The sequence below is a fragment of the Pleurodeles waltl genome, chromosome 4_1 (genome assembly GCF_031143425.1).
Source record: "Pleurodeles waltl isolate 20211129_DDA chromosome 4_1, aPleWal1.hap1.20221129, whole genome shotgun sequence".
NCBI lineage: Eukaryota > Metazoa > Chordata > Amphibia > Caudata > Salamandridae > Pleurodeles > Pleurodeles waltl.
Window position 1 is genome coordinate 377,211,865 of NC_090442.1, and position 22,144 is coordinate 377,234,008.

At 43.8% G+C, this 22,144-nt stretch overlaps 1 protein-coding gene across 18 annotated transcripts in view; it reads right to left on the bottom strand.

Annotated features, from left to right (window-relative positions):
• C2CD5 (C2 calcium dependent domain containing 5) overlaps positions 1-22,144 on the bottom strand; it is a 669,580-nt gene that overhangs the window by 615,037 nt on the left and 32,399 nt on the right. For all 18 annotated transcript variants that reach the window (XM_069228566.1, XM_069228562.1, XM_069228551.1 and 15 more), the window contains exon 2: positions 17,495-17,607. In XM_069228566.1, the coding sequence (XP_069084667.1) occupies positions 17,495-17,584 (90 nt within the window). In that variant the 5' untranslated portion in view covers positions 17,585-17,607. The remainder of the gene's footprint in view (positions 1-17,494; positions 17,608-22,144) is intronic.

Here is a 22,144-nt window from a genome sequence, read left to right on the forward strand (position 1 = left end):
ACACTGAAAACTGGGAAGTTTGGTATCAAACTTCTCAGCACAATAAATGCACACTGATGCCAGTGTACATTTTATTGTAAAATACACCACAGAGGGCACCTTAGAGGTGCCCCCTGAAACTTAACCGACTATCTGTGTAGGCTGACTAGTTCCAGCAGCCTGCCACACTAGAGACATGTTGCTGGCCCCATGGGGAGAGTGCCTTTGTCACTCTGAGGCCAGTAACAAAGCCTGCACTGGGTGGAGATGCTAACACCTCCCCCAGGCAGGAGCTGTAACACCTGGCGGTGAGCCTCAAAGGCTCACCCCTTTGTCACAGCCCAGCAGGGCACTCCAGCTTAGTGGAGTTGCCCGCCCCCTCCGGCCACGGCCCCCACTTTTGGCGGCAAGGCTGGAGGGAACAAAGAAAGCAACAAGGAGGAGTCACTGGCCAGTCAGGACAGCCCCTAAGGTGTCCTGAGCTGAGGTGACTCTAACTTTTAGAAATCCTCCATCTTGCAGATGGAGGATTCCCCCAATAGGGTTAGGATTGTGACCCCCTCCCCTTGGGAGGAGGCACAAAGAGGGTGTACCCACCCTCAGGGCTAGTAGCCATTGGCTACTAACCCCCCAGACCTAAACACGCCCTTAAATTTAGTATTTAAGGGCTACCCTGAACCCTAGAAAATTAGATTCCTGCAACTACAAGAAGAAGGACTGCCTAGCTGAAAAACCCCTGCAGAGGAAGACCAGAAGACGACAACTGCCTTGGCTCCAGAAACTCACCGGCCTGTCTCCTGCCTTCCAAAGATCCTGCTCCAGCGACGCCTTCCAAAGGGACCAGCGACCTCGACATCCTCTGAGGACTGCCCCTGCTTCGAAAAGACAAGAAACTCCCGAGGACAGCGGACCTGCTCCAAGAAAAGCTGCAACTTTGTTTCCAGCAGCTTTAAAGAACCCTGCAAGCTCCCCGCAAGAAGCGTGAGACTTGCCCCACTGCACCCGGCGACCCCGACTCGGCTGGTGGCGATCCAACACCTCAGGAGGGACCCCAGGACTACTCTGATACTGTGAGTACCAAGCCCTGTCCCCCCTGAGCCCCCACAGCGCCGCCTGCAGAGGGAATCCCGAGGCTTCCCCTGACCGCGACTCTTTGAACCTAAAGTCCCGACGCCTGGGAGAGACCCTGCACCCGCAGCCCCCAGGACCTGAAGGACCAGACTTTCACTGGAGGAGTGACCCCCAGGAGTCCCTCTCCCTCGCCCAAGTGGAGGTTTCCCCGAGGAATCCCCCCCTTGCCTGCCTGCAGCGCTGAAGAGATCCCGAGATCTCTCATAGACTAACATTGAAAACCCGACGCTTGTTTCTACACTGCACCCGGCCGCCCCCGCGCTGCTGAGGGTGAAATCTCGGTGTGGACTTGTGTCCCCCCCGGTGCCCTACAAAACCCCCCTGGTCTGCCCTCCGAAGACGCGGGTACTTACCTGCAAGCAGACCGGAACCGGGGCACCCCCTTCTCTCCATTCTAGCCTATGTGTTTTGGGCACCACTTTGAACTCTGCACCTGACCGGCCCTGAGCTGCTGGTGTGGTGACTTTGGGGTTGCTCTGAACCCCCAACGGTGGGCTACCTTGGACCAAGAACTGAACCCTGTAAGTGTCCTACTTACCTGGTAAAACTAACAAAAACTTACCTCCCCCAGGAACTGTGAAAATTGCACTGTGTCCACTTTTAAAACAGCTATTTGTCAATAACTTGAAAAGTATACATGCAATTTTGATGATTTGAAGTTCCTAAAGTACTTACCTGCAATACCTTTCGAATGAGATATTACATGTAGAATTTGAACCTGTGGTTCTTAAAATAAACTAAGAAAAGATATTTTTCTATATAAAAACCTATTGGCTGGATTTGTCTCTGAGTGTGTGTACCTCATTTATTGTCTTGTGTATGTACAACAAATGCTTAACACTACTCCTTGGATAAGCCTACTGCTCGACCACACTACCACAAAATAGAGCATTAGTATTATCTATTTTTACCACTATTTTACCTCTAAGGGGAACCCTTGGACTCTGTGCATGCTATTCCTTACTTTGAAATAGCACATACAGAGCCAACTTCCTACATTGGTGGATCAGCGGTGGGGTACAAGACTTTGCATTTGCTGGACTACTCAGCCAATACCTGATCACACGACAAATTCCAAAATTGTCATTAGAAATTGATTTTTGCAATTTGAAAAGTTTTCTAAATTCTTAAAAGTCCTGCTAGGGCCTTGTGTGTTAAGTCCCTGTTTAGCATTTCTTTTAGAGTTTAAAAGTTTGTAAAAGTTTGAATTAGATTCTAGAACCAGTTGTAGATTCTTAAAAAGTATTCCAACTTTTAGAAGCAAAATGTCTAGCACAGATGTGACTGTGGTGGAACTCGACACCACACCTTACCTCCATCTTAAGATGAGGGAGCTAAGGTCACTCTGTAAAATAAAGAAAATAACAATGGGCCCCAAACCTACCAAAATACAGCTCCAGGAGCTTTTGGCAGAGTTTGAAAAGGCCAACCCCTCTGAGGGTGGCAACTCAGAGGAAGAGGATAGTGACTTGGAGGACAATTCCCCCCTACCAATCCTATCTAGGGAGAACAGGGTCCCTCAAACCCTGACTCCAAAAATAATAGTCAGAGATGCTGGTTCCCTCACAGGAGAGACCAACACCTCTGAAATCACTGAGGATAGCCCCAGTGAAGAGGACATCCAGTTAGCCAGGATGGCCAAAAGATTGGCTTTGGAAAGACAGCTCCTAGCCATAGAAAGGGAAAGAAAAGAGATGGGCCTAGGTCCCATCGATGGTGGCAGCAACTTAAATAGGGTCAGAGATTCTCCTGACATCCTAAAAATCCCCAAAGGGATTGTAACAAAATATGAAGATGGTGATGACATCACCAAATGGTTCACAGCTTTTGAGAGGGCTTGTGTAACCAGAAAAGTAAACAGATCTCACTGGGGTGCTCTCCTTTGGGAAATGTTCACTGGAAAGTGTAGGGATAGACTCCTCACACTCTCTGGAAAAGATGCAGAATCTTATGACCTCATGAAGGGTACCCTGATTGAGGGCTTTGGATTCTCCACTGAGGAGTATAGAATTAGATTCAGGGGGGCTCAAAAATCCTCGAGCCAGACCTGGGTTGATTTTGTAGACTACTCAGTAAAAACACTGGATGGTTGGTTAACTGGAAATGAAGTGTGTGACTATGTTGGGCTTTATAATTTGTTTATGAAAGAACACATTTTAAGTAACTGCTTCAATGAAAAGTTGCATCAGTATCTGGTAGACCTAGGTCCAATTTCTCCCCAAGAATTGGGAAAGAAGGCAGACCACTGGGTCAAGACTAGGGTAACCAAAACTTCCACTGGGGGTGACCAAAAGAAAGGGGTTACAAAAACTCCCCAGGAGAAAGTGGGTGACACTAGAAACAAAGAAAAAGAGTCCTCTGTAGGCCCCCAAAAACCAGAACCGGTGGGTGGGCCCCAAGACACAACCCAAAACAAAGGTGGGTACCAGGGTAAGAACTGGGATGCCACTAAGGCATGGTGCCACAACTGTAAACAGTCTGGGCACCACACCAAGGACACTTCTTGTCCCAAAAACAAACCCCAGAACAAAATTCCTGGGGTAACCAGTGTAGCCATGGGAGATGACTCCTCAGATGAGGAGGTCTTCCTAGCCTTCAACTGGAAACAGGGCCCAACAGGTGAGTTGGAGATTCCAGAGGGAAGTAGACACTTCCACCACCTACTGGTGAATGGAATCCCAACCACTGCCCTGAGAGACACTTGTGCCAGTCACACTATTGTGCATGACAGGCTGGTGCTCTCAAACCAGTACATCCCAGGTGAGACTGCCAGGGTAAGAGTTAGCCTAGACAGGGTCACTAAGAGGCCTGTGGCTTTAGTGCCCATAGAAGTGGGTGGCACTCTTAGCTGGAGAAGGGTAGTAGTCAGTACAGACCTCCCCCTTGATTGTCTCCTTGGAAATGACTACCCAGAGGTTAGTCAGAGCTCAAGAGAGGAACTGGTCCAGTGCCAGTCCTCTCCCAAGGATTCTGGAAGTCCTGCCTCTGCAGTAAATGCAAGCAGGCCCCAGAAGAAGAAGAAAAGAAAACAGAGTAGGAGGGGTGGACAACCTTTAGCCAAGGTTACAGCAAGCCAAGGAGATTCTGCTCCAGTAGGGGAGAACTCCAAAAATGGCCCTGATAAAGTCCAACCTGACCCACAAGAAGTCCTGGCTAGTCAGGCAACGGTTAAACCTGAGTGGGTGGCTCCTCAGCTAACAGAAGAAAGAGTGGAAGAAGGGTGTTTACTACAAGATGTGGTAACCCCCCACTCCAATACAGCAGACAGGCAACCTGAACCCAAAGAAGCCTGTAACTTAGCCCCTTCCCTTTTAGGTGAAGAGCTAAAGGTGTGGTTCTGGGCACTGACAGCTGTCAGTGGCCTCTGCTGGGTGTTAGCCTTTGTGGCTGCACTATCCTTAGCATGGTGGTCTGACCCCATGCCAAATAGCAAGTTAGGCCCCCTGACCCTATTGGTCATGGTGGGGTTACTCCAGCTCTGGGTAACCTCTCTGGGTAAGCTAGGGGTAACCCTGGCCAAGATAAGGTTAGCAGAGGTGGATACCTCTAAAACCAAAATAGAAAGAATGGGTGGAGACATTGAAGAGGCAGACAAGAGGCAATTCAGACTAGGTCCTATCACTGTGGAAGTAGGTCAGTTCCCCAAAGGGAATGACCTGAACAGAAGGATGTAAGGCAGAGTAGGCCCTGCAACTAACCAGCCTATTTCTCCTACTCTTCCTCGCCTGACAGACTAGGAAGACTCTCCCAGCTTGGGCTGAGTCTCCTGGCCTGTGGGCTGGGGGGGGCTTGTGTAAAGAAATGGCTCCCTGTTGCAGTTACCCCCCCACTTTTTGCCTGATACTGATGCTGACTTGACTGAGAAGAGTGCTGGGACCCTGCTAACCAGGCCCCAGCACCAGTGTTCCTTCACCTAAAATGTACCATTGTATCCACAATTGGCACACCCTGGCATTCAGATAAGTCCCTTGTAACTGGTACTTCTAGTACCAAGGGCCCTGATGCCAAGGAAGGTCTCTAAGGGCTGCAGCATGTCTTATGCCACCCTAGAGACCCCTCACTCAGCACAGACACACTGCTTCCAAGCCTGTGTGTGCTGGTGAGAACAAAATGAGTAAGTCGACATGGCACTCCCCTCAGGGTGCCATGCCAGCCTCTCACTGCCTATGCAGTATAGGTAAGACACCCCTCTAGCAGGCCTTACAGCCCTAAGGCAGGGTGCACTATACCATAGGTGAGGGTACCAGTGCATGAGCATGGTACCCCTACAGTGTCTAAACAAAACCTTAGACATTGTAAGTGCAGGGTAGCCATAAGAGTATATGGTCTGGGAGTCTGTCAAACACGAACTCCACAGCACCATAATGGCTACACTGAAAACTGGGAAGTTTGGTATCAAACTTCTCAGCACAATAAATGCACACTGATGCCAGTGTACATTTTATTGTAAAATACACCACAGAGGGCACCTTAGAGGTGCCCCCTGAAACTTAACCGACTATCTGTGTAGGCTGACTAGTTCCAGCAGCCTGCCACACTAGAGACATGTTGCTGGCCCCATGGGGAGAGTGCCTTTGTCACTCTGAGGCCAGTAACAAAGCCTGCACTGGGTGGAGATGCTAACACCTCCCCCAGGCAGGAGCTGTAACACCTGGCGGTGAGCCTCAAAGGCTCACCCCTTTGTCACAGCCCAGCAGGGCACTCCAGCTTAGTGGAGTTGCCCGCCCCCTCCGGCCACGGCCCCCACTTTTGGCGGCAAGGCTGGAGGGAACAAAGAAAGCAACAAGGAGGAGTCACTGGCCAGTCAGGACAGCCCCTAAGGTGTCCTGAGCTGAGGTGACTCTAACTTTTAGAAATCCTCCATCTTGCAGATGGAGGATTCCCCCAATAGGGTTAGGATTGTGACCCCCTCCCCTTGGGAGGAGGCACAAAGAGGGTGTACCCACCCTCAGGGCTAGTAGCCATTGGCTACTAACCCCCCAGACCTAAACACGCCCTTAAATTTAGTATTTAAGGGCTACCCTGAACCCTAGAAAATTAGATTCCTGCAACTACAAGAAGAAGGACTGCCTAGCTGAAAAACCCCTGCAGAGGAAGACCAGAAGACGACAACTGCCTTGGCTCCAGAAACTCACCGGCCTGTCTCCTGCCTTCCAAAGATCCTGCTCCAGCGACGCCTTCCAAAGGGACCAGCGACCTCGACATCCTCTGAGGACTGCCCCTGCTTCGAAAAGACAAGAAACTCCCGAGGACAGCGGACCTGCTCCAAGAAAAGCTGCAACTTTGTTTCCAGCAGCTTTAAAGAACCCTGCAAGCTCCCCGCAAGAAGCGTGAGACTTGCCCCACTGCACCCGGCGACCCCGACTCGGCTGGTGGCGATCCAACACCTCAGGAGGGACCCCAGGACTACTCTGATACTGTGAGTACCAAGCCCTGTCCCCCCTGAGCCCCCACAGCGCCGCCTGCAGAGGGAATCCCGAGGCTTCCCCTGACCGCGACTCTTTGAACCTAAAGTCCCGACGCCTGGGAGAGACCCTGCACCCGCAGCCCCCAGGACCTGAAGGACCAGACTTTCACTGGAGGAGTGACCCCCAGGAGTCCCTCTCCCTCGCCCAAGTGGAGGTTTCCCCGAGGAATCCCCCCCTTGCCTGCCTGCAGCGCTGAAGAGATCCCGAGATCTCTCATAGACTAACATTGAAAACCCGACGCTTGTTTCTACACTGCACCCGGCCGCCCCCGCGCTGCTGAGGGTGAAATCTCGGTGTGGACTTGTGTCCCCCCCGGTGCCCTACAAAACCCCCCTGGTCTGCCCTCCGAAGACGCGGGTACTTACCTGCAAGCAGACCGGAACCGGGGCACCCCCTTCTCTCCATTCTAGCCTATGTGTTTTGGGCACCACTTTGAACTCTGCACCTGACCGGCCCTGAGCTGCTGGTGTGGTGACTTTGGGGTTGCTCTGAACCCCCAACGGTGGGCTACCTTGGACCAAGAACTGAACCCTGTAAGTGTCCTACTTACCTGGTAAAACTAACAAAAACTTACCTCCCCCAGGAACTGTGAAAATTGCACTAAGTGTCCACTTTTAAAACAGCTATTTGTCAATAACTTGAAAAGTATACATGCAATTTTGATGATTTGAAGTTCCTAAAGTACTTACCTGCAATACCTTTCGAATGAGATATTACATGTAGAATTTGAACCTGTGGTTCTTAAAATAAACTAAGAAAATATATTTTTCTATATAAAAACCTATTGGCTGGATTTGTCTCTGAGTGTGTGTACCTCATTTATTGTCTTGTGTATGTACAACAAATGCTTAACACTACTCCTTGGATAAGCCTACTGCTCGACCACACTACCACAAAATAGAGCATTAGTATTATCTATTTTTACCACTATTTTACCTCTAAGGGGAACCCTTGGACTCTGTGCATGCTATTCCTTACTTTGAAATAGCACATACAGAGCCAACTTCCTACAGTGGGCCACAACGATCGGCTGACGCTCGCACTGTTATATATTTGCTGGTCTTCATCAAACATATACAACTGTTACATTCCATTCGGACCGGGCCCTGCTTTTGCCTCTAAGGCTTACAAGGATACCATGGAAACATTCGGTGTAGCAGTGCATTATTCTTCTTCATATCATCCTGAAGGAAATTCGAAAGTGAAGAGAAAAAAAAACGGGACTTAAAGCAATCCTTAACAGCTAGAGTACTTTGTTCAGGTCATAGTTGGATCCATCACCTATAAGGGGTGCAGAGAGCATTAAATAATCTGCATAGAAGATCTTTGGCGGTATTTCATTTGAAGTCCTGTTTGGCACCCTTATGTACAGCCCAGATCTTGATGGTCTTTGCGCAGTGGCAGCAGAAACTCCCTTTGACATAAATGAAAGTGTTGCTGTCTTACAGGAATTACAAGTTTCTAGATGAATGTTCTACCGCATATCCCACCACTTTAGGAATGAGAGATTCAACAACTTCCACAGGCTGGATTCTACACGTTGGGGATTTGGTTAGTGAGAAGATTTCTGTGATAAAGTTTTGGCCCATCTTACAGACCACCAGTCCCTCTTCTAGGGATACAGGTCATCAGGTCAGAACAGTAACTCTACCACCGCTGCTTGGTTCTAAAGAAAGACGTTTTGTCTCCATTAATCAAATAAAATTGCATCATTTGGCCGATCCTGCAAAGTGGCCCTCAAGGATTCCTGGGTAGCTCGCTTTCCCTTCTCGTTACTATACAGGAGATACCTATTCAAGCATTAAACAAAGCTGAAACTGTTATCTCTTAGGTAAGGGAGGGAAGAGAATGAACTTTTGTTGATTCTAGTTACCTCTACAAGTACAAGAAATGACCAAAATGTTCATCTGCAATTTACTAATGCAACATAAAATCAATGGAATTGTTTACGATGAACCACCATTAGATATGTTTACCTGTTCCCCTGCACAAGCTCCAGTTTTTGCACAAACTGCTTCTGGTTATTTTGCCGTTATATACAACTTCTCTTCATCCTCACCTGTTGCTTCAGTACATGGTATAAGTAAGCTTTTTAACTGGCTTAAACACACTTATTAAATTTGTCCATGGTATTACCTGTGGATTATATTGGCCTCGCTTGATTTTCTCCTATGTACTTGATTTGTTTCTGTCTTACTTTTGCTTATACATGGACATTATCTTCCTGAACACTCTGCTGTTGAACTGGTGGATGAGGTTTTAAAGTCTTACTTGTCTTCCCACAAAGTGTGAAGAGACTTGTCCCTGGTTAATATTTCTGCAATTAGAGTTCCTGATGGGTCTGTATAGGATAAAATTCTGAATGACATTTTGGGTCCCACTGCAATAAATCAAATTCCATATGCATTCAAAATGTCTATGAATGATATTATTACACCTTGTATTGTGTTTGATGATTGGAATGTTAAAACAGCTTATTCTATGCTTTGTGAGCTCGAATATTATCCTGTATTTGAAAGTGAAAATATGTACATGGATTCTGCGAATTATGGTACAATGTTCTGTTATCATCATTATGGTCACCATTACTAATACAGAGCTAGTACCCCACGTATAGTTTTTAACTACACATAATGGGAACATTTTCCATTCCACCAATGGGGAGTTCTAAAATATATGTAGGCAAATTCACTTATTTTTCTGAGCATAATTTTACCAACCCAGAGTCATATTATTTCAAATTGCCAACAGTAAAGGCAAGGAAAACCCTTCTTAATTATCACCAAATAGAACTACTCAAATTTGTTTCCCAGTTGGCCATATAAGACTATTATTATTGGAAAGAGACAATCGATTTGAAAACAGTTTAGGGAACGAAAGATTGGAAGGTACAAGGCATGGATATTCAAAGCATGCCTAATTCCATTTTAAATGTGTTTCCTGACCAAACCTATTCAGCAAACAACTTGCCTTGGGTTAGCAAAAGTTAAAGAAATTATTGTGCCCAGCATTCCCACTATAACAAAACACCAGCTCAGTGGTATGGTTAAGAATGGTACATTCAATTAAACACTTTCACATCCCAATGGATGGTTAGTAGACACAAATAATCGTCATGCAACTTTTATTAACTCTACGCAGGGTTTTAAAACAAGCAGACAGGACCCTTGTTAAGTCACCACACAGGTACAGTCACCACATACAGCGTGGGCAACTTATGTCAGCAATGGTTGCAACACTCAGCACTGACAGCTGGTGAAGAACATCTCTCTCTTCTCTCGGAGGACATAGATTTGCCAGGTCCCAGAAAACCATGCTCCAAAATATTCTTGTATGCAATATAATTGAAATATGGAAGTTTTCACAAATGGAATCTGCTGCTCATTTATGACAAACAGATAAATAAAACTTAGAGAAAGCATTGGCCATTGTCGATAATGGTATGAACACACTGTACACTTGCATTTACACACTAAAGAAAACTGTGTCATCTGCAATTGACATAATCCAAAATGACACATCATTGTTACAACATGAGCAAAGTCAGCTCAGGTCCGTTATGCAGTTCAGTTGGACTTACAGGCTCTGAAGGCGAATTGCGTGTCTTTCGAAGAGCGTGAGCTCAAAAGTATCATTTGCTCTATTCAACCTTAAACAGAAACAACAGATTTAAAAGGAAGACAGCTACACCATGCCTAATGTAGAGAAGCTAGAAAAGTTGCATTTTACATTAGTTGAAACACCATCATCAGTGTGGTTAAAACATGGGGTGATGTCACTGCCAATATCGACATTCCAATTCACTTCATGTCTAAAATATCTTCCAATTGGCAGATTTAAACAACTAGGAGAGAGCTATATTCTTGGTGTGGGAATTGCCATTTTATTACAAGTGTATGAGTGTGGAATAAAATGTTTTTCTTAGCAGAAGCTAGTGTGAGACTTCTGTAAGCCATTCAATGAATTGTAAATACGTGGCACCGCACAGTGCATGCAATGTGTCGGTGGCTAACTTAGCCTGCTACTTGAAGGGTATTCCAGTCTCTTTGATTCGCCCTGTATTTCAGTTACTTTTGAATGGGAATGCTGAGTGATCAGGGTTGTTGTGGCATTAGAGCAGGTGTCCCATTTCTAATTTCTGTTTCTTAAATAGTGACCTGCTGTGGAAATGTATTTTTCCCAGTCACGCATGAGATAAAAGTAGTAAATCTGTGGCCTCGTGTAACTTCTTCTAAAGTCAATTTGGAACAAGATGAGCAGACTGAAAGCACTATTGTTTCAAAAACATGCAGCACTTACATCTGCTCCTGAAACCTTTGACCTACAAGTTGCAAGGTCATCAGCAGACATACAGTAGAATCCCTCTTAAATTCCAACTTCCAAAGACATTTCGGTGAATTGGTGAGTCACATTTTTTAACTCATCCAGTACCTCCGGGATTGTACACTATTTTAAGGCAACAGAATCTGGAGTTGTAAGTACATTCTAGACCGTTTTTGGAGCAATACCATCAGCCATGCATGCACTCACTTTTTTTCAGTGTTTTGGAGACTCCCCGCTGGTATTAGCATTCATTGGCAGAATTCCGCTCTTGCTTTTTCTTTTAATTCACAATGGCTGCCCTTTCTCAAACAAGAAAACCGTGTTGTGAATGTTTGATGCACTACTTTGGAGCATCACTGCTATAGAAACGTAATATATCCCTTACATTTTGACCAGTGTTCTGCTATGTGCAGCCTGCCTTCTGCTACTTATGGTGCTCTTTCTAGAATACAATGGAAGTGTGTCTTGTTCAATGACAGGCGCTTTCTACGGACACTAAGTTGATGATGTTAGCATTGAGGGTTCATTCCCGGAGTTGTCCTATGAGACTGCGGTTGCTTCATGACACCTCCTAGGAGCCATCATTCATGGACCAGGATGCTTTAGGTCCATGTGCCCCTTCATTTGGCATGACACAGAACGCTGCCCCATCAAGTGCGGCTGAGGCTATGTCTCATGTATGCTCCTTTGACCTTTTGGATGAGACTTTGGTGGTGGTATTGTCTGATAAAGTGGAGTCTCTCTTGGATTCCATCTCCACTGATATGTTTGATGACCTAATGCGGGACTCCAATGACTTAATTTGGACCCCCCGTTACGAAAATGTCTTAATTTAGCTACCTTCTTTTGGATTGCTCTGCTTGTCGACATGAACATATTTTTAGTTATCTTTTAGTGTATTTTTAGACATTTTTTTTATAGGTTTCTTCCTTTTAAGGAATATTAGAATCTGTACTCTACAACTGGCAAAGGGAGGGTGTCGTGAGGGTTCTTTTAGTACCAGGGTTGGGCACCCCCGTCTTAGCTTAGCTTCACTGCTAGTGCCCTTTTTACATTCATACAATTAGCAAGCCTGCTTCTTAGCAATTGCTTTTACTTATTTCATCAGCTGCTTCATTCGAGGAAGGTTAGGTTCAGGCTGCACATTTAATTAGCCTTTGTACCACAGACAATCTGTACTTCTTGTCCAAGGTTGTTACATGCAGTACATGATATGCTAACTTGTATTGCCAGCCCAGGAGCCAGCTTCTATCTCTGAGACACAGCATTAAATCTGGATTGTTGCCCAAACAATATAAGGGCATTATATAAACTACACATAGGCCCAAGGAAGGTAGAGGGCAATCTGGTCATGATCATCTTGGGATGTATACTACAGGACAGACAGCTTTACTGGCATTGACTTTTCAGTCTTCCGTCAGGATTGCTATCCATACAACAGGCAGACCCCTGCTATTTGATTCAGGTATGGGATCAGGGCTAATCCCTAAGGTCAGGCCAGGCAGAAAGTTACAACCACTATTCTCTCAGATGTAAACATAGGGTTTGGTAGGAATATCTGGTACATCTAGAAACATACAACATGGTGATGTTGTTCATATTCTTCACTTTGACTGGAATGTTGGTCACCTTGCTTTGTTTCATCTGCCTAATTATGACAGCACAAGCTTTTTATACCACAATTCGATTGCGTCAATAAAAGCATTGAGATCCAGTTTGCATTTTGTGTTTTGCCTTAGCATGCGTGAGTAAACGAGTGAAGGGGGTATGATCTGTTTCCACAAATTCCCTGAGGAGTCAGTGTGTCATGCTGAGGTTGCCATAATCACCTTTCACCCCAACAGTTTTGGAGGTGTGGATGAGGCACTGTGAGCTAGCCAGGATTTAAGCCGACAGCTACAAGAGGCATGGGTTGCACCTTGTCTCCCACATTCGGAGGTGCTGTCGCTTAAACCTGCAGTCCTAAAACTGAAGTAGGAACTGCATAACATACTCTGCTCCATGTCACATAATTCCAATTCACATAATACCACTCCACTAAACACAATTCAAACATGTCATTCCACTACACAGGATTCTACTACAACCTACATTTTCATGCCACATAATTACACACCACATATATCCACTAAACTAAAAAATACACATAAAATTCAACTCTGCATCATGACACATAATTCCACGTCACACCATGCCAAGCAATTTCTCAGTCCACTTAATTCCACACAATACAATTCAAAATGACAATTCCACACCACACTACATAAGTACATTCCACGTAATGCCATTCAACACCACATAATTCAACTTCACTTCACTCCACATAACCCACTCTGACACACAGAAAAACTCCACGTAAATTCACTCCACAACATGCCACATAATCCTACTCAACATATTTTCACTCAACGCCACAGTTCCACACCAAACAATTCAACTCCATACAGTTCCATGCTACACCAAATAATTCCACACCAAATCACATATTTCCACTCCAGAACACATAATTCCACTACACATCACATACATCCAGTCCACACCACAGATTTCCACATCATGCTACAAAAGTCAACACCACGCCACATAATTTCACTCCACGACAATACCACTCCACATAATTACACTCCACAACATACAATCCCACTCCATATAATTACACTACACTCAATACTACATAATAACTATCCACACAATTCCAATGACTACTCATTGCTAATGGGGGAAGGAAGGAGACACATATTAGAATTTTCTGATGTTTCCATTAGTTAGGTAGGGGTGGTAAAATCACATTCAACTATCCCTTTTTGCTCAGATGTATTAACGTCTACAAGTCTGGGTTTCATGACTGCTACTTTTATCATCAAAATATTATATAGGGCAACATCCTCATTCAGGCCAATTCAATATTCATGTCACATTCCTTCAACCTGCAATGACAGCTCCCTAAATCTACGGCACTCTGTTCCAATAATTCTACATATTTCAGCTGCATGCCTAACTCATCAGTTGTTTAAGAGAAGGGGTAGTGAGGATCATAGAAACAGGAAGTTGGGTATGTTAGAGTTGAGAATTGCCACAGGGGGGAATAATCACAGAAAGAGTAGTACAAAAATATATGGAATACGATATTTGATAGATTTAAATAAAAATAGTGGCAAGTGCCAATGATACTTAATGGTTGAGGTAGACCGTGGCCTAGCCGAGATTTGAGGCTGATAGAACTCGGGTCAGATAACCAACCAGGCTCGTCTCCGTTAAAGAGTTTATCTTCTGACATAGGGCCTGATTTAAAGTTTAGAGGATGGGTTACATTGTCACAGCGTTGTGACGGATATCCCATCCACTGTATTACAATTACAATTGGAAATACTGGAATCGTAATAAAGCGGATGGGATATCCTTCGTGTTTGTAACAGAGTACCCCCTCTGCAAACTCTAAATCAGGCCCTTAGTCTTTTATGTCCCAAAGAACCACATGAGTACACTTCTAAGCTCTCCCAGGGCCCATGGGGAAGCACTAAAAGACTCACAGGGTGCCAGGCAGAGGGCAGCAGGCCCTAGATCAGGTCCAGTTGCCACTGGCTGGCTACTTTCAGGAAGCAACAAAACAAGTATAAGACAACGGCCCACTTCATCATTCTGGCTCTGATCCTAGCAAAATGTGCTGTGCTCATGCACTATTCCCCCTTCTGGCATGGCCGTTTCCTGCTGGGCAGCGGCCAATACGACAGCACTACACAGGGAAGAAGCCAGAGGCCTTTGTCGCTGTCCTAAAGCACCTCTCTGGAATGCAATACTCTCAGGAGTCCTAGATTCTGACTGTGAGCTCCCTACCTCTCCCTCCGTGTGGAAATACCCTTCATTGCTTGCCCCCGGAAATCCCTGTGACTGTAGTGTAGAATGAGACCTAACCTCTACCTCGTACTTTTTGGGAACTAGACCCTCATAGGATGACAACCCCTTACCAAAAGACCTGTGCTGAGCAGAACCCACCTTCTCCCATTTAACCCCCCCCCCTCGACGGGATCCCCCAATTTATTGTTGTACATCAGTCCTTTGGTTACCCTCATGTAGACAGAATGCTGATAGTGAAGTTGGTAATGTGTAATGGAGTCCTCTTTGATGGTCCATCCACCCAGATCCCCATCTGATATTTTACTATGCTCTCTTACTATGCTGGACTTTTAAGGGCATCCTGTTAACCATTGTACCTACCTGTACGCCATACCAAATGTAACTTGAAGCTGTTGTGTTTTTGTCAATAAAATCAATACAATTTGTTAAACAAAAATTAAGTTATGCCTTCAATTTTTTTTTTTCATACAGCTTACCTCTGTTCGCTATTTACTGTACATAAGAACAAGACAAGTAGAAATTGTTGAGTAATCAATGAACGCCTGAACATCCGAGATTCTTTACACTGTAATACCTTAACCCCATTTTGTCATTTATTTTTATACCACATTTTCTTGTTTGGTAGTCTTACAGGCCCATGGCAAAGTTTTCCCTCACATTCACTGCAAATCCAATGCATGTTTTCTGGCCCATATTATCCTAAATACTTTCAACAAAGGGACCAAAGAAAACCCACCATAAGTATAAGCACATTTAGAAGCGAAGGGCAGAAACTTAATAGCAGCCAGATAAGTGGTGCTGGCTAACCCCTTTTCCAGTTATCCAAAGGTTGTAGCTTGAGTACTGAAAGAAGTATAGACTTTTCATTTCAAAATTTAACTCCAACGGTTTTCTTATTGCAGTTATTTCCAAAAAACATAATTTTCGTTTTTGCTGTATTAACATTGATTAATTTTCGGAACGTACCCAAAAGGTAAATTTACGAATGTAATCATAAAGAGATTAGCACTATATTTACTTTGGCAATATTTCGCCTTATGGAGCATTTTTTGTATTGATTTAATTATGACAACAGGCAAGACTGCAATGAACATTAGATAAATCGTGCCCAGTAACTTTCAGGATGATGTGCAACACTGGTCTCCAGAGCATAGCACAAAGTCATGGTATTTTAAAGTTCTGAATATCATACACTGAAAGTGCCATTCCTATCTGGAAGGTCTACAAGGTGTAGAAAATAGGGATAACGAGGGAGACAAAGAGACAAGAAGAGACACATGCAGTCTACACTCTTTTTGTTTACTATTGCACCATGTGTCCCTGCCAACAGTGAAGGAGCTGCAACCCTAGAGACAGCTGAATTCTACTAATACTTGCCCCAATACTGGACAATCTGGTCCATAATAAACTCATTAAATGACATAAATCCTAAAAGGTTTGCTTTACTTAACACAATCTCTGTTCTCTGTAAAGATTAACAAGCCTCACAATATACATCTCAATTGCCAGACATTCGGCTGCCTGTTTGACAACTCTTAAAAACTGCATTCAATGTGCAAAAATACACCCTTCTGCAGAAAATCATAATTAAAAAGTATCCAGGCACTAGCATTTAGAGGATTAGCCAATCATGAGCTGTCAGAATCATCTCCCTCGAATAATCATCCTAATCTCTTTCAAAAGGGCGATACAGCATTTGGACTGGATCAGAGTCTATGCCAAATAAATCACATACTCTCTCCATATATTCCTTGGTATTTAACTTGGGAATCTCATAAACGCCTCCTGCAGGTAGGTCTACGATTTAGGCTTAGCAGATAACAAAATGGATTGAGTATTAGAAATCAAAGCAGACACCAAAAAAGAGGCAGCTGACACACAAATGATGCTCTTGTGGTGGGCCCTGACCAAATTGTGCACATAAGGTACTCTATGGTGCTCCCTCTTATGTTTATCACTCTTTGATGGACGGAGACTCCTAGTTTGAGAGCAGGTGAAAGACCTCCCTTGACTGGGATCTAGGCTTGCTCTTCGTGGAGGCAAAAAAAAGCTTAGTCTCCATCTCCCTGATTTATTTTTTGTGGGTGGAAGGGGGGCACACACAAGAAACAAGGAGCGGGGTAGTGAGACTTGCTCAGACACCACAAGCCCCGGGAGTGTGTGTCCATGACTAGCATTGATCAGCAGCACTTGTAATATGGCTTGATCGCCTCAAGATGTCAGAGAGTACTTGTCCCAAAACAAAGACACCAAAACAAGCTCGACAACTATTGAAAGTAAACTTCAATGATTCAGATGTTGCATCACTGACGTGCAGAAAATGGAACTAATGTTAAAACAGTAGGGCGCCCTTTATATTGAATATACATCTAATGGAGTTGCATGGCTATGTTTATAACATGATAGGGAGCCCCCTGGTATTGAAGACATGTTGCTGTCAAAATGTTTCCAGATACAGTCTGGAGCCTGAGAAGGGGTTTAATCAAGAAAGATAAAGGAGGGAGAATCCGTAAGAAAGAACATTTGTACATACCTGTTTTGACACTATCCATCACTGCATAACAATGTATTGTTCAAAAATTCTTTACTGCAGAGAAAATATTGCATCACATGGCAAGGCAGGTTAATTAATTGAGATTACGCACATTTGGGACAAAATCATCATTATTTACTTCAAAGTAACATTCGTTTTCCTCTTATACATGCCCCTATCTTGATTTTGTTAGAGCGACACCAACCTCTACAAAGGCATCTGTCAAATCACTGGCTCTATCCATCACAGGCAAATGGCGTCCAGCCACAATTTTGACTTTCAGCTTCCCAGGCATGACAGTGTTGTTTGTTCATTTGCCTAAAAGATAACAAAGGTTTAAGTATGAAGGACAATTAAAAAACAATTCAGAGTTACCACAGGCATTGGGAATGGTAGACTGTCTATATGATAGGGAATGGTAGACTGTCTATTTGACAAATGACTAACCACCTCAAACCTTTCCATAGGAGGGTTAAGTTAAGTGACATAATTATTCTTCATCATAAGCCAACTGCTTCTAGCAGGTACATACACCTGTGGCTGAATGGCGAACCCCAGTCTATTCTGAAGACTAAATAAATAATTCCATTCTTTATTTTCGATTTAGATAATGGCAAGGCTAAATAAAATATAAAATATTTAAAACATTATGATTTTCTTAAAACAATGCACTAGTCCTAGAGCACAAGGTTCGGGCCATAAAACACACAGGTACGTAGAGGAGAAACCCCTTGATTGGTGCAAGGGAGATCTGCGAAGTCAGCACAGACCATCAAAATGTACAATTCCTACAAGGGATGCAATCTCATAAGAACAGAGGGCATAAGCCTTCTCACAGTATAGCTTTAACGTCATACGTACTTCCCAGCAACTCAGAATACACTTGCTAGTGCCCTTTCACATGATAATAAAGGTTAAGAGACTTTTCAATATTCACTCATTTTGCCTAAGAATGCTAATACCAGTACACTCTCTTCTCCAAACAGTAAGAAACTCTCATAGATAGGTGAATACAATATATTTGGACGATCCACAGTGTAAGACACCACTGGGATACCAGTATGGCCTCTACTTTCTGCATAATGACCTACATTTACCTATTAAGGCCTTGCTGCATGAGGTAATGAAGATGAGCAGTGATACTAGTATCACAAGTCATCGTACAACCAAATCTACAACAGTCCATCTTCTCTTTCATTTTGGTGGCTTTTGCTTGAAATATATGTACAGGCTTGTTCAGTTAGCGCTCAAGGAACAGCAACTCAGGAAAGACTTCTTGAAATTTGCAAGTCGGAAGCCCTGGCAAACAATATCCATTGACTTCATCACAGATTTACCTTCATCTCAAGGCAATCATGATCACCGGGGATCATCTCTCCAATCCACCAGACAAATGATAAAACAATTTATCACAAATGTTTTTCGACCTCGTTATTCTTACAGACTAATGTCTCAGATAGAACTATATTTCATTTTTTAAGAAAGCTCTTTGTTCATCACCAGACATAAAGCAATCCCCATCATCTTTGTTCCATCCGCAGATAAATGGTCAGGCAGGGAGGGTAAACCAGTGTCTGGGGCAGTATTCCCAATGTTACATCAATGCTACCCAAAAAAGACCGGTCTATCTACATCTCACAGAATGTACATGTAGCAATACCCCTCTGCCACCAAATTAGCATTTTTATGTCTACAAGGACGTCTTCCTACTTCCCCTTCAACACTCCAGATAAATCCTTTGGTTTCAGCAGCAACTACATTTATGGAATATTTACAAGAACAAGAGTAAAGTAACTCATGATCAAGAATCTACAACAAGCCAAACAGACTGTGAGGTTTTAAGTCAATAAATTCATAAGATCTAGCCAGGAGTTGGACCTGGACCTGTATACAGACTTTGGCTGTATTCTGGTTGATGATAGTAAACCCGATTAGTCTCTGACCTTGCTATTTTTATACTTTCAGAAGGAATAATCCTATGGCATTCCCCCGCCCTTAACTGCCTCCTGGATACTAAATCCCATTGTCCATGTTTGACAATCAGAACACGAAGGTGGTCATTCCGACTTCGGCGGTCTTTTCCGTAGACTGCCGAAACTGCGGGAGCCAGAAGACACCAAGTGTTGGCAGTCTTCCGACTGCCATACTACGAGTACTGAAGGATTTGGGTGGAAATCCTCCAGTAGTTGTGCTGGCGGTCGGAGGCGCAGAGGCAGTTCCACTGCCGGCCCTGCCCTGGCAAAAGGACTCCGCCAGCCTATTACGACCTGTAATACGGCCTGGTGGTTTCCTGAGGGCAGGGGGCTGCCGGCGGTGGGAATGTTCATCTCTGGCCCAGCGGGTCCAACCACCCTGGTGGTAGGAACAGGCCAGACCGCCACACTCGTAATCTGGCAGTCGAAGACCGCCAGGGTCGGAATGACCACCTAAGTCACCTGTCACTTTATTGTCTATTTAACACTTCTTTTCCTACTGTGGTAATGGTCATCTCAAAGATGTAGAGTCTTGCTGTTTATTCTTCTTTCATAAATATTTTCAATTTCTGGGCCATTGGAAAGGTTATTCATGCAGTGAACTGACCCGGGTTACCAACCACCTCAGTTCAAGCCTATTTTGGTCCATTTGATTTCTTCCTCAATCTACTTGGGAAGTCTGGCAGTCTGAAGGTGGTAGGGTTATAGTTGTACACCTGCTAGGCAGAAGTCCATGCCCACTAAAGGGAGGACTGCGGATTGTGCCTGTGAGAGGCAGGGCCACGAATCAGCTTTGAACCACTCCTGTAACCAAGCACAACCCCTCCGCTCAAGCCTTACCTGTGTATTCAGACAGTAGGCGCTTGGCAGTCTATTCTGCTGCAGCATGTGGTGGACGGCACTAACGGTCAGCAGTTGTTTGAAGGATCCTGGTCTCTTTGGTGCAGCCTATTCCTTAGGGGTAGGTGCTGTCTCTTTTGGAAGCTACCAGCACCTCAGGTCCAGTGTACCTTTGCTACACAGTCATAGTCCCTCAGCACCATACTAGAACTTCTAGATCGTTACAATTTTCAAATTCTGATGCCTGCTTACTAGAATCAAAAAATTGTTGAATTCTCATCAAACATGGCCACCACATTTTCTGACACATATTTCGTCTTCCCATTTCTTTTCACACTATGAAAGGGACTAGGAACTTCATTTATTTTTGTTCCAAGACATGGAAAGCCCTATTTTTCCAACAGGTTAATTGTCCCTTTCTGCAATCTGTGCTCCAATGGGGTCTACGTTTGTCAGTACTGTTTTGTTGCACTTGGCTTTCTTGAGCCTCCATTGTGCCAATGAGTATTGCTTTTCATTGTCCTGGACTCTTGGCTTTGGAATGCTCTTCTCTTGCTACTTGTGCAGTGAGTTTCTGTTTGCCTTAGGACCTTTCCTTCAGTTCTGGAAACATTTTTCTGCAGTCAACTGTGCTTACCCTGCCCAAATAATTGAGTAAAGACAAATGGTTAATGAAGGGGGGAGTCATCCTTATCTCATGTATTGCAGGTCGAAGATAAATGAGTGAGCAATAATTCCAGCCATTGATAGTGCAAGAGTGAGTCTTATTTGCAAAGAAAACAGTTTGTATTAAGAATGTGAAAAAGCTTATGTTTAAATAACATTTAGTTCACTTTTAGGTCTATTTAGAATATAAGTGCCGATTTAAGTTAGACTAACTGTTGATATCCTTGATAACTGAAAATAGTGCATTAACATTCAAAAGGCCTGTTTTCTCATTTAAACAGTTGTCAGCACAAGATATTTTTCTCTTCTTTGCTGTAGATGTTGTACCTTTCCAGAAGCCTTCTGTTAGCTAATGAAAAGGCACTTGTTTTGTATTTGACAACGGATATGGATTTGATTTGAGAAACATTCCTGCCCCCACCCTGATGACACTGTGGCTAATGAACTAAGAGGCAACTGACCGCAAGGAGAGGAGGCAACAGGAAGAATGAGTCATGAGAAAAAAAGTCTGGACCGCAGAATGTGAACAATTTAACTCTTCAAGGACTAATGTCTAAAGACTATTGTACAAGTGTAACAAGATGGAGCATTAACCTATTCCCAGGTGTTTACTTCAATCCGATTGGAGAATGCAGGAGACAAAATGACACTTGTTGCCATTTGAAATATTGTGTTTATATTTGTATGTGCTCCTAGAGTAGTAGTCAGATTCCTTTCCTAGATCTCTGACAGGACTCATCTTTGAGTTTCTAATACTTCTTGACATCAGAGATTGCTTAACCTGATCAATTTCATTGATTGTCTGCTGATTTAAGTGCCAAGAATACTTTCCAGCATCACACACAGAGGCTTTATGCTTATGCATTGATTCTCTGATCAGAACTATTTATTGAGTATCTGAACTGACATCTAATTTTCACCTTGTTCCAATATAGTTAGATAATGGAACTTCCTCTAAGGAACACACTTGCAGCATTATTATAATATTTGTTATCTTGACTAATTTTCTATTTTACCATACATTGAAATATCAATTTCTAGACTATGTTCGTTTTTTTCAGTTTCTGGATTATGTTCATTTCTAATGCTAAAAAGACTAATTCTTATTTAATTAAATTAATTAAAACGTAATTATTGAAAAATAAAACTCTTTAGTTCCTCAAATCTCTTTATTGACTGTTCTGAAGTCATCAACAATTTAATGCATTATTGGAATGATGTAGATGACTGCTCCTTTCCGCTACTCCTTGTCGACAAATAACAGTCCATACAACCAATGGCGTGGGCTGTTTAGCAATTACACCCAAAGAATAAGACATAGAAAGCGTTGCTTACTCAAGTGGTAATGAGAAGACTGCTTATGCCACCGGAGAAAA